Source organism: Aquarana catesbeiana, linkage group LG01 (genome assembly GCF_042186555.1).
Source record: "Aquarana catesbeiana isolate 2022-GZ linkage group LG01, ASM4218655v1, whole genome shotgun sequence".
Taxonomy (NCBI): domain Eukaryota; kingdom Metazoa; phylum Chordata; class Amphibia; order Anura; family Ranidae; genus Aquarana; species Aquarana catesbeiana.
In genome coordinates, this window is record NC_133324.1 from 139475618 (window position 1) to 139488522 (window position 12905).

At 47.9% G+C, this 12905-nt stretch overlaps 1 protein-coding gene across 1 annotated transcript in view; it reads right to left on the minus strand.

Annotated features, from left to right (window-relative positions):
- Window positions 1–12905, minus strand: part of ARHGEF28 (Rho guanine nucleotide exchange factor 28) — a 364027-nt gene that overhangs the window by 275166 nt on the left and 75956 nt on the right. Inside the window, exon 2 of the mRNA XM_073624213.1 lies at window positions 5134–5177. Coding sequence (XP_073480314.1) covers window positions 5134–5166 — 33 coding nt within the window. The 5' untranslated portion in view covers window positions 5167–5177. The remainder of the gene's footprint in view (window positions 1–5133; window positions 5178–12905) is intronic.

Sequence of the window (12905 nt, forward strand, 5' to 3'; positions counted from 1 at the left end):
AAAGAAGAAACAGAACTATCAGCTGACTCTGCTAGAGGTAGCTTGAAAGAGGCACGAACCATCTCTGTAAGAGATTGTATCATTAATTTCTCGGATTGCGAGGCTGAAAAAGGTTCATCCACCGTTGTTTCCTCTGAGAGGAGTAATTGGTTTGCCCTTCTTCTTGATCCCCTGAGGGTAACCCCTCATCCTCTACCCACTGTCCCCTTGGTAAGGGGTCTAGGTAGGGGAGTGGGATCTAACACGCTTCCTATCCTTTTGGATAGCGGATGCGATTAAAGTCGCTAATCTTCCTTCTAGGCCCTGCAGGGCGGATGAAAATGCAACTTCAGTCACGTATACAGGGGCTGAAGTGTGAGAGAGAAGCAGTTGCACCACCAATTGACTCTCTCTGGCGTGCCATATCTGGTATCTCAGGTGAGGATGACAGTGTGGAGACATGACTGGAATTTCCGGCGCCTGGGGGTGGAATTTTTGGTACCTTTGGGGTGTCTTTTTTGGGAGCCATAGTGCTGAGCACAAAAAAACAGAGGTAGTAAGTAAACAAGACAATGTAATGACTTGCATACTCACTGAGCAAAAATAGTAGCAAAGAAAATGCTAATAAAGTTCAGCTTTTAGTTGTTTCAAATGTTATTTCCTGTACTGGAAATGCCATGCATCCCTTACGTGCCCCCAGTGCTCGTGTCCTGTGTATCCACTTGCAGCTGTGAGATGTGAACGTCTGTCTCTGTCCCCAGCACCTGCGCCGTGTGCTCCTCGTGTACTTACGCCCTGCACACTGCGCTGCGCCTAAGCCACGCCCCCTCCATCAATCAACGTCCCCCCTCTGTCTTTCAGGGCTGGGCGGCGGGAAGTTTGAAAAAAAAAAAAAAAACTTCTTGTGGGGAATAGAACAATTTCTAAATAAAAAATCAGCTGCCACCACCGCACCCCCCGGGGGTGGGGGGGCTGGGAGAATGGGGGGAAATACAAGATTCAGTTGTACCTCCCTCCCTCAGGATGAGGATCCCCCCTGGCTTTTGAGACCACACACATGCTGTTTAGCTGGACTTCTGAGCTGACTGAGAAGCGACGTACTAAGGTATGCATTTACTCCCTCTAGTGGAGACTTTAGAGAGTGAACTTCCTGTATTGGGTATACCAGTGTCCTTCACCTGAAGATACCTATATACCCATTAAGTTATTACTTAAGCTCTGTGTCCCATGATGTACGATAAAGAAAGGTGAACGCTACCATCAGTGGCGGCTGGTGCTCAAAATTTCGGGGGGGGGGGGGCAAACAAACTGAAAAACATCAATTGCAGCCTCACTGTGCCCATCAATTGCAGCCACTGTGCCCATCGATTACAGCCACTGTGCCCATCCATTGCCATCCATGTGACCCCCCCGGTGGCATTTAACTAGCACCCCCCCTTCCCCCGCCCCACCCATTGTCTGACCGGCACTTACCCCATCTTGGTGGCGGGTCGGGCAGCAGGTGACGGCGGCGAGCTATGGGACGGGCAGTGGGTCAGGCAGCGTTAGCTGTAGGACGGGTGGCTGCTCCTCTGTCCTCCATGCTTTCGCCGTGTGTCTCTTCTTTCTTCCTGCTAGGCATCCAATAGCATCACCTTTCCTTTCAGCCAATCAGGTGACAGGTATCAGACCCGTGCTTCCTGATTGGCGGAGAGGCAGTTCAGTGTTAGAAAAGCGAATATTCATTTGCTTTTTTAACACATCTGGGTCGACACTGGGAAAAAAATTGGAACTTTAAATGAGGCATATGACAGACCATGGGTAGAAATATATAAACGTATTTATTGTCAAAAGAGTAAACCTAGCACATAATAATATGCATATAAGATTTCACTTTCCCCAACATGAACACATTATAGATAGATAGATGGATGGATGGATGGATGGATGGATGGATAGATAGAAATCATGTATGAGGCTAAAAAGCAAAAATATGTGGTATAGTCAAACAGGGGACCCGCAGAGTAGTCTGTCCAGGGAGCTGAGGTATGTGACTCGCAGGCAGCGCAGACACGCACAAAATAATCCCACAGAATAGAAACCTCTATGTGTACTGGGTGACGGTGAAATACCCCAAAAATCTTATGTTCATATAAATAAAATATATAGTAGTGAGATTCACCAGGTGGTGTGCGCTCCGAGTCCACCCTATTTTGAAGCCTACTAGAGCCTATGGCTCTAATCAGGTGCTTCAAAGAAATACCCCCGACGCTGTAATTCAGGCACTCGGCGTCCTAAAAAGGTGCCAGACGCCTGAATAGAGGGTGGCCGCGGCGGCCATGGATAGATTCACTCTACATGATAGATATATATATACACACACACACAACATACAAAGCCATTCACAACTCTGCCCCGAGCTACATAACCAATCTTGTCTCCAAATATCACCCAAATCGTCCTCTCCGCTCTTCTCAAGACCTCCTACTCTCAAGCTCTCTCGTCTCCTTCTCTCATGCTCGTCTCCAGGATTTCTCCAGAGCCTCTCCCATCCTCTGGAACTCGCTACCTCCACCTGTCCGGCTATTCCCCTACTCTTGCTACCTTCAGGCGATCCCTGAAAACTCATCTCTTCAGGAAAGCCTATAATGTCTCCAACTAATCTTCTACCACTTCCATCAGCTCCCCACAGCTACAACCTTTTGTACCACCTGCCCCACCCTATTAGATTGTAAGCTCTTCTGAGCAGGGCCTTCTTAATCCTCTTGTATATTATTGTATTATAACTGTATTGTCTCCCTTTGATATTGTAAAGCGCTGCGTAAACTGTTGGTGCTATATAAATCCTGAATAATAATAATATATAGGGCATGGTGTGATAGAGGGGGCGGGGCCCATGTGCCCTTAATGGATGGGCCGCCACTGGCTACAATCAGTCCTTTGTCATGCCAACAGTAAAGCATCCTGAGATCATTCATGTGTGGGGTTGCTTCTCAGCCAAGGGAGTGGGCTCACTAACAATTTTGCCTAAGAACACAGCCATGAATAAAGAATGGTACAAAAATATTCTCTGAGGGCAATTTCTCTCAACCATCCAAGAACAGTTTGGTGAGGAACAATGCCTTTTCTAGCATGATGGAGCACCTTGCCATAAGGCTAAAGTGATAACTAAGCGGCTTGGGGAACAAAACATCAAAATTTTGGGTCCATGGCCAGGAAACTCCCCAGACCTTAATCCTATTGAGAACATGTGGTCAATCCTCAAGAGGCAAGTGAAAAAAAAAAAAAAAAAAAAAACCCACAAATTCTGAGAAACTCCAAGCATTGATTATGCAAGAACGGGCTACCATCAGTGGTGGCTCGTCCATTAGGGGCACCCGGGGGCTGCACCCTCTCTCCTCACCACCCCCTATATGCATAATGGATAGATTGATGCATAACATCAATCTATCCATGGCCGCCATGGCCACCCCCTATTCATGCGTCCGGCCCCTTTCATGGCACCGGACGCATGAATTACAGCGGCCAGTTTTTTTTTTGTTAAGCACCTGATTAGAGCCAGAGGCTCTAGTAGGCTTCAAAATAGGGAGAGCTTGGGTCGCAGAGGATATGCTCCGATCCCACCCAGGTGTGTTACAACAGCAAACGAATATTCTCTGTTGAAACACTGATCCTCAATCCGGCCAATCAGAAGCAGGTGTGAGACCCGTTTTGTGATTGGTCGAAAAGAGAAGACTCCAGATTGGCCGTTGAGGAGGAGGGAGGAAACTAGGAAATGGAAGCCGCCGTCGCCGTGATGACAAGGACGACAGGAGGCCGCCGAGCAGGGGAATCTGCCGGTGATGGGGTAAGTGCTACCTACCGTCCGACCAACCAACGGGGGGGCGGGTCGATGGGTTGGTATACTGTTTGCCGCCCCCCCCTCCCAAGAAATTTTTTCACCAGCCGCCACCAGTCAGGATGTGGGCCAGAAGATGATTGACAGCATGCCTGGGCGATTTTGAAGAGGTCTTGAAAAAGAAGGGTCAATACTGCAAATATTGACTCTGTATAAACTTCACCTAATTGTCAATAAAAGCCTTTGACACTTATGAAGTACTTGTAATTATACTTCATTATATTATAGTAACAGCTAACAAAAAGATCTAAAAACAAGCAGCAGACTTTGTGAAAATTAATTTGTGTTATTCTCAAAACTTTTGGCCACAGTTGTAAACACCGGGCACTTCCTGGTCACATAAAACGCACAGCTCTACACTAAGAATGGGCTTGGGCGTTGTTCGTATCAAAACCCGCCAAGAAGCAGGCACTGCACACCACCAATCATAGGCAGCGTGTGTATGTGCAGCTGCCAGTTTGGGAAATGCCTCACTACCTATGATTGGTGGTGTGCAGTGGAGGCTTCCTGGTGGGTTTGATTCGAACACGCCCAAGCCCATCACTACTCTACACACACTGTATATGCCTAAGGATGAGCTCAGGCATATTCGCAAACAGCACGTGCAGAGCCCGCCAGGAAGTCGGCAATGCCGAGCGCTAATCACAAGCAGTGAGACATTGTCCCGATGCACGGCTGCAGAGAACAGGAAATGTCTCACTGCCTGTGATTAGTGCTGTGCAGTGCCGACTTCCTGGCGGGCTCTGCACGTGCTGTTTGCAAACACGCCCTGAGCTCATCCTTATATATGCACTAAGGCCTTGTTCACATGGGGCACATCAATACGTATCTTGTGTGACGGCCGTGTTTACTTACACAGGGTTGTACAGGTGTTCCGTGCAGGCCATCACATTGATGTCAATTGGGAACAGCGACTGCACAGACACATCCGCACAGATGTCAAATTGAGAGCAACAGATGTGTCCATGCAGATGCTGCATCCCAATGCACATCAATGGGAGTGCCAGCACAGGGATGCACGGAACACTTGTGCATTCCTGCGCAGGTAAACAGCCCTCACATGAGGTACGCCCCACGTGCACGAGGCCTCTCAATCAGGCAACTAGCATTTTCAGCAGTAGTCCCATATGTCAATCCAGTGTGTTGACAATACATCGCTTTATTCACCAATCCATATCATTTATTATATGACACATCATGTATTCACAAGTTGAATTTCATGAAGAATATTAGAATATTTATACAAAAAAAAAAAAATAGACATTATATGTACTTACATAAAGGGGGACTTTCGTGAGGCTGAGCTCCATCCTATCTGCAACTGTAGAGAAAAACAAGAGAATAAGGGGTCATAAAATAATTGTGTTACCATAAAAAAAAAAAAAACATGCCAAGCCGGTGTATTCACATAAGGTTGTCCGTTTTGATTTGTGTACAGCTACACAAACAATAGGCCAGGTGGATCGGTTACATTTTTCTTCTTCCTCAAATGCTGCACCCAAACAACCTATTCAAAGTACAGGTGTGTACCTCTCCGGGCCACGGCTAATCTCCATCTGCTGCACACAACCAGGCTTCCTGGCTGTCACGCAAGTGGTTGCTACATACATGGCTGCTGGCATAAGAAAACCGCAAAAAAAGACCCTGCTCCTTGTGCAATTAAAGGAAATCTTTAAATATATGTGTGTTTTGGATAGAATGGGGAAAGAACCAATACCTCAGTCAAAGTTTTATGTTGTATGGATCGCCAGTGGGGGGGATTCACCCTCTCCAAATAAAACAGTTGACTTTTACTTTAAGACCTTCACCCATAACTCCCTGATTTGAGGCAAAGTCCCTCTGTCCCTTATTCCCCCTCATTTGTCCCTCATTTTGGTCTGATCTATATAGATGTATATAAAATGCACTTTTTATCTATCAAAAAGTGTTTCCCAGTGCTAAACCTTTCATCTGATTTTTAAATTGCTGCATTTGTAAATTCCAAAAGCCAATATAAAGCTAGTAAAATAGTAGTGATAAAAAAAGCACTTGTGGGTTTAACCAATCTTGTTTTTTTGTACAATTCTCCTTTAAGGGGGCGTGGCAAGGGGTGTGTCCTATGCCTGCATACTTTTACCGATAGGTGTCCCTCATTCCCATCTCAAAAAGTTGGGAGGTATGCTTCACCCTATATAAGAGCAATGTGCAGCACTTCCGGCTTTGTTGAAATCTTTAACCCTTTTGCTGCCAATGACATATAATGTGAAAATATAATGTGCTTGTTAAAAACAAGCTTGCGGCTGCAATGAGTCTGTATTTGACTTCATTAGCAAGCTCATTGGAAAAGTAATTTGGGAAGCTTTATAACCACCCAGATCACTTTTAAGCCTCATTCACACGGATGTACTGATCCCTATGTGTCATGTGAAGGGGACGTCTTCAAAATGTGGGACGTCCAGGAGTTCTGTGCAGGCAGCCTGTTCAAATCAATGGTAGGTGGCAGCTGGTGGGTTTCTTTTTTTGGGAGGGTGGCAAACACGAACTGTTTTGATTGGGGGAAGGAGATTTAGTATGGAAATAGTGAGTATTCATTTGCTATTGTCACACAACTGGGTAGGATCAGGGCGCAGTGCCCCGTGCCCACCCTTTTTTGAAGCCTATTAGAGCCTCTGGCTCTAATCACGTGCTTAAAAAAAAAAACGCCCCCCCCAATTGGAATTGTATGTAGATCAGGGGGCCGGACATGGATGGGATGGGGGGACAGCACCTGTGCGCCCCTAATGGATGGGTCGCCACTGGTAGGTGGCCAGCTGCATGGGAGTCTGATGCAGTCTGTCTGCATTCTGATCAGTGCATCGGACCCACAAGGATGAACACTCCAGGATTAAGGATGAGCTCCGGCGTGTTCGCACACTCCACATGCAGAGCCCGCCAGGAAGTCGACACTGCGCTAATCACAGGCAGTGAGACATTTCCCGATCTCTGCAGCAGCGCATCGGGACAATGTCTCACTGCCTGTGATTAGCGCAGCGCTGACTTCCTGGCGGGCTCTGCATGTGGAGTGTGCGGACACGACGGAGCTCATCTTTATCCAGGATGTGCGTGGAAACCGGTACAGCTGGCATTGATTTGAACAGGCTGTCTGCACAGAACACCTGTAGGCGAAGATAGCCCCTACACACAGGTGTATGGATTGCTAAACCCATGTGAAAATGACACCTTAGGCAGGCCATAGACGGTGCAAATTTCTTTCCTGCAACCTCAGGTTGCAGGAAAGAAATTTCCACGATTCCCTCATCAACACAGGCAGTGCTAACAGAGAAATCCCTCCTGCTGAGACATTATACAGTGATTATTGCTAGCAGCTACAGCAGCCGTTCGCTATAATCGCAGGTAAATTTGGCAGGCTGGTTGTACCAAAGCTGATCAATCGATCAACTTAGTACATTCAGCCTGCCCATATACGGTTCAAATCTCGACGGCTTCCTGCTGAACCAGCCAAGATTCAAACCTATTGTTTATGGCCTGCCCAACAGGTGAGAAAGTGACAGTCTTCCATTACCTCTGGAAGCCTGGAACCACAAAAAACATTGTCAGGATGGGAACAGGAGGACATCAAGGAATATCATGTAGAGTGAGAACCCAGAAGTGCTCAGCTCTGATCACTTCTGGGCCCTGAGTTCTACAAATCCCAGCTTCAAAGCCAGATAAACAGTGGATCAAGCAAAGTCTGTGCTCGATCGGCTAGAACAGAAGGAAGGAAAAATGTTTGCTAAATTTAGGAGTTTTAAAAGTTTAATGACCTACATTCCACATTGCAAAAATTAGTCATAGATGCTTCTCATGGGAATAAATGTGTGTGTGTGTATATATATACACACACACACACTTTTATTTACTACTAAACTGCTATGGCTTACTCTGCCAGGTTTACACCTGTGTGGTGCTTTAACTTGTGAGCTGCCAACACACCTAATCTCAGACAAAACTGCACCCAACCCTTTCTCGGGAACGCAATGCCTAGTACAGGCGGTCCCCTAGTTAAGCATCCGACTTACAGACAACTCCTACTTAAAAACGGAGGGAGACAACAGGAAGTGAGAGGAAATCTACCCCTAGGAAGGGTAATTCACCCCTGTAAGAGTTATCATGAGAAAAAGGGGTCTCTACTGGAGCTTTATCACCAATCCTTGTTTCCTCAACAACCCAAAATTCTCAAAATCCAATTGTCATTGGGACAGAAAGTGAGGTGAAATCTTCTGATCAGGGCACAGACAGCAAAACAAATGTTACAAGGGTGATAACCCTTCCCTATGCTATCCAAAAAAACTTAAAAATTATTGTTTGAGCTGAAGCTATACTTAAAAAATGTACCTGTTCCGACAAACAAATTCAACTGGGACAGGTAAGCGTCCGATTATTAAAAGTCAACAGCTGCAGTATTTGTAGCTGCTGACTTTTTTTTTTTTTTTTTTTTCAAGCGAACTCCGCTTTAAGAATAAACCTACAGACCCTATCTTGTTTGTAACCCAGAGACTGCCTGTAGTGTGCAGTGCAGGTGGGTTGCCTTAGTGCACACTAATGCCCCATACACACGGTCGGACATTGATCGGACATTCCGACAACAAAATCCTAGGATTTTTTCCGACGGATGTTGGCTCAAACTTGTCTTGGATAAACAAAGTTGTCGGAAAATCCGATTGTTCTAAACGCAGTGACGTAAAACACGTCGGGACTATAAACGGGGCAGTAGCCAATAGCTTTCATCTCTTTATTTATTCTGAGCATGCGTGGCACTTTGTCCGTCGGATTTGTGTACACACGATCGGAAATTCCGACAACGGATTTTGTTGTCGGAAAATTTTATAGCAAGCTCTCAAACTTTGTGTGTCGGAAAATCCGATGGAAAATGTGTGATGAAGCCTACACACGGTCGGAATTTCCGACAACAAGGTCCTATCTCACATTTTCCGTCGGAAAATCCGACCGTGTGTACAGGGCATAAGGATGAGCTCTGGCGTGTTCGCATGCTGAATGTGCCAAGCCCGCCAGGAAGTCGGCACGGCGCTGTGCTAATCACAGGTAGGGAGACATTTCCCGATCTCTGCAGCCGCACATTGGGAAATGTCTCACTGATTGTGATTAGCACTGCGCCGTGCCGACTTCCTGGCGGGCTCGGCATGTTCAGCATGCAAACACGCCAGAGCTCATCCTTAGTGCACACCAACACAAGTAACCTGCTGCTATCTCAGTGTAACCGTGTGAACCAGCCAGAATGCGGATTCCTAATATGATTCAGGTGTTGTGTGATCAAGTGCAGACATAGAAAAAGGCCTTCAAACTTCCCTGAATGCCCTGCTTCTCTCTTCAGGCTACTATGAACTGTAATGTGCATAAATAGTGAGACCTGTTAGATTAGGGTGCCTCTATGGGCACAGACCAGTAAAACTTGAAACAATGACACCAAGGGGGTTATTTACAAAAGGCAAATCCACTTTGCACTACAAGTGCACTTGGAAGTGCAGTAACTTTAAATCTGAGGGGTAGATCTGAAATGAGGGGAAGCGCTGCTGATTTTATCATCCAATCATGTAGAAGCTAAAATGCTGTTTTTTATTTTCCTTGCATGTCCCCCTCAGATTTACAGTGACTGCACTTCCAAGTGCAATTGTAGTGCAAAGTGGATTTGCCTTTTGTAAATAACCCCCAAGACACATGATAGTAAAGCAAAATCACTGTTGTAGGAATCAACACTACAGTGATTGCTGTTATCTTCCAGGTACTGCGCTGGGTAACTGCCCTGCTACATAGTGAACATAAGGGGTTGCTCGCTCAGCAGGTGCCTTTCTCTATGAATACAAGGTGTTCTCTGATTGGACAAGGTGGAGATTGCGATATCACTACCCAACCTCTCCACTAGAGAATGCCCTGTATTTATTGGGAAAAATGCAAGGCATCCTGGGACTGTCACCAACAGAGTGACCCCCTGTGTTCTCTATACAGCAGAGCAGCAGCTCAGCAAGGGACCTGGAAGGTAGTGAAGATCACTGTAGGTGTGGTGCCTGCTACAGGTCTCTAGCTTCCACAGGGATTGGGAAGGTATGGCACGTGTGTGTATGTATATGTGTGTATATATATATATATATATATATATATATATATATATATATATATCCCAAGCTGGACCAATGTTATTATGCAAAATAGTACATACCAGGAATTCAGCTTTAACCAGTATAGCCATGGAGGACCAGTACAGATGCTGGAATAGCGCATAGTTTTACAAACGCAATTAGCAGCCCCAGGTGTTATATAACCGCAGTATGAAAGAACAAGACGCGCTTGTTTTCATTCCTTCATAGCTCTGGAATGTCATATTTAGCTGAGACATGGGGCTGTGACGTGGTTGTCTTTCAGACTGCTGCATCAAGCCATGTAATTGCAACACGTGTTAACAACACATGCTGGTGAGAAAAGTGCCAAGTAATCGTTCTCTTACATCAGAGTGTGTAGAGTGCCATAAAAGATACCTCTGAACTAAAGACACTAAATTATAGAAATTGTACATATTGTAAAACGTGGTAGATTAGGTATCAGAATTTGTCCTGCAATCCTCTGTAGCACCCTCTAACCAGTGTAGGTGCTAACGTGAGATTTTTCTGTAGTGCAGGTAAATTTAAGCAGGCCTGACCAGAAGCTAGGCCTGTTTGTTTTGATCTGTGGGCTGGGAGTGGCCATAGTTGCCAACATTGAAAAAAAAAATTTAGGGACACTTTTTTGGCTGTAGGCGGAGTTGCATTATAATTAGGGGGAAGGGCATGTGTTTGTAGGCATGGCATAGAAAACATTTAAAAATGGCCCACAAAGCGCCGAAAAATGGGCGTGGTTTACGCAAATAATGGGTGTAGCTTAGATGGGCGTGGTTTAAAGGGGGTGTGGAGGATGGAGGGATGGAGAGGGATGGAGGGACTGCAGCCCCAGATCCTACCACAATAGCAATATCTGTATTCCAGAGTTTAACAATCAGGAGATAAAGATACTCCAAACACCTGGTGTTAGCGCTTCAATCATCCTGGCACCATGGTTGTTATGGTGTCAGGATGAAGCGCATTATTTCTATTGTTACATTGTAATATAAAATGAAATCATTCAACTCACCATAATGCAGAATCAGTGGGAGCCCTGAGCGTGTCACCTGCCATGTCGCCTGCCACCAGATGCCATTAGGTGCCCCCAGCAGAGTCCGTCCTTGCATTAGGTGCCCCCAGCAAAGACCCCCTTTGCATCAGGTGCCCCCAGCAGAGTTTGTCCTTACATCAGGTGTCCCCAGCGGAGTGCCTCCTTCCATCAGGCATTCCCAGCAGGAGTGCCTCCTTCCATCAGGTGTCCCCAGTGGAGTGCCTCCTTCCATCAGGTGTCCCCAGTGGAGTGCCTCTCACATCAGGTGTCCCCAGTGGAGTGCCTCTCACATCAGGTGTCCCCAGTGGAGTGCCTCTCACATCAGGTGTCCCCAGTGGAGTGCCTCTCACATCAGGTGTCCCCAGTGGAGTGCCTCTCACATCAGGTGTCCCCAGTGGAGTGCCTCTCACATCAGGTGTCCCCAGTGGAGTGCCTCTTACATCAGGTGTCCCCAGCGGAGTGCCTCAAATCAGTGCCCCCAGCGGAGTGTTGGCTGCAGTCTAGCTACATCTCCTCAAGAGTGGTGACAAGGGGGAGAGGTGTGTGGGTGGAGGCATGGTGACTTGGGGTGTTACAGGCTGACTTGGGGAAGGGTGGAGGCATGGTGGTGATTTGGGGGTGCAGGCATGATGGTGACTTGGGGGGTGCAGGCATGGTGGTGACTAGGCGGGAGGGGGTGCAGGCATGGTGGTGACTTGAGAGGAGGGGGTGCAGGCACGGTGGTGACTTGGGGGGAGGGGGGTGCAGGCATGGTGTTGACATGGGGGGAGGGGGGTCCAGGCATGGTGTTGACATGGGGGAAGGGGGTGCAGGTATTGTAGTGACCTGGGGGGAGGGGGTGCAGGCATGATGTTGACATGGGGGAGGGGATGCAGGTATTGTGGGGACATGGGGGGAGGGGGTGCAGGTATGGTGGTGACATGGGGGGAGGGAGGTAACAGGTATGGTGGTGACATGGGGGGAGGGTGGCAGTTATGGTGGTGACATGGGGGGAGGGGGCTGCAGGTATGGTGGTGACTTGGGGGGAGTGGGTACAGTTATGGAGTTGACATGGGGGGGGATGCAGGCATGGTGTTGACATGGGGGGGAGGCGGGTGCAGGCATGGTGTTGACATGGGGGAGGCGGGTGCAGGTATTGTGATGTGGGGGAGGGGGGGCAGGTATGGTGGTGATATGGGGGGAGGGGGCTGCAGGTATGGTGGTGATATGGGGGGAGGGGGCTGAAGGTATGGTGGTGATATGGGGGGAGGGGGTTGCAGGTTATGGTGGTGACATAGGGGAGGGGGGGCAGGTATGGTGGTGATATGGGGGGAGGGGGGGGCAGGTACGGTGGTGATATGGGGGAGGGGGCTGTAGGTATTGTGGTGATATGGGGGGAGGGGGTTGCAGGTTATGGTGGTGACATGGGGGAGGGGGGGAAACAGGTATAGTGGTGTCATGGGGGGAGGGGGGTGCAGGTATGGGTGCAAGGGGGGGCCAGGACCATCAGTCTCCCCAGCCAGCTGAGCCCCGGTCCTTCCATCAGTGTGACTGTGTCCACGCTCGTCGGACACATGGGGCGGAGGGTTGGCGGCGGCGGGTGGAGGCTGAACATTTCCTTGTGTTCAGTGGAGAGCGGGGAGGGGTCGCCAATCCCTGCAGCCAATAGGCTTCAGTGTACAATAGAATTTTCTATTTGTACACTGAAGAGAGAAGCCGATTGGCTGCCCCTCTCCTCTGCACTGAACACAAGGGGAAACAACACTTGTGGCGGTGACGGCGGACATTTTTGTGTAGCCGTTGCCGTTTTTAGCAAAAAACATTCCCGATTTTCCCGGAACAAAAGCAAAATCCCAGGAAAAGTAATCGGTCCCAAAATCGGGATTGTCCCGGGAAAATCGGGACTGTTGGC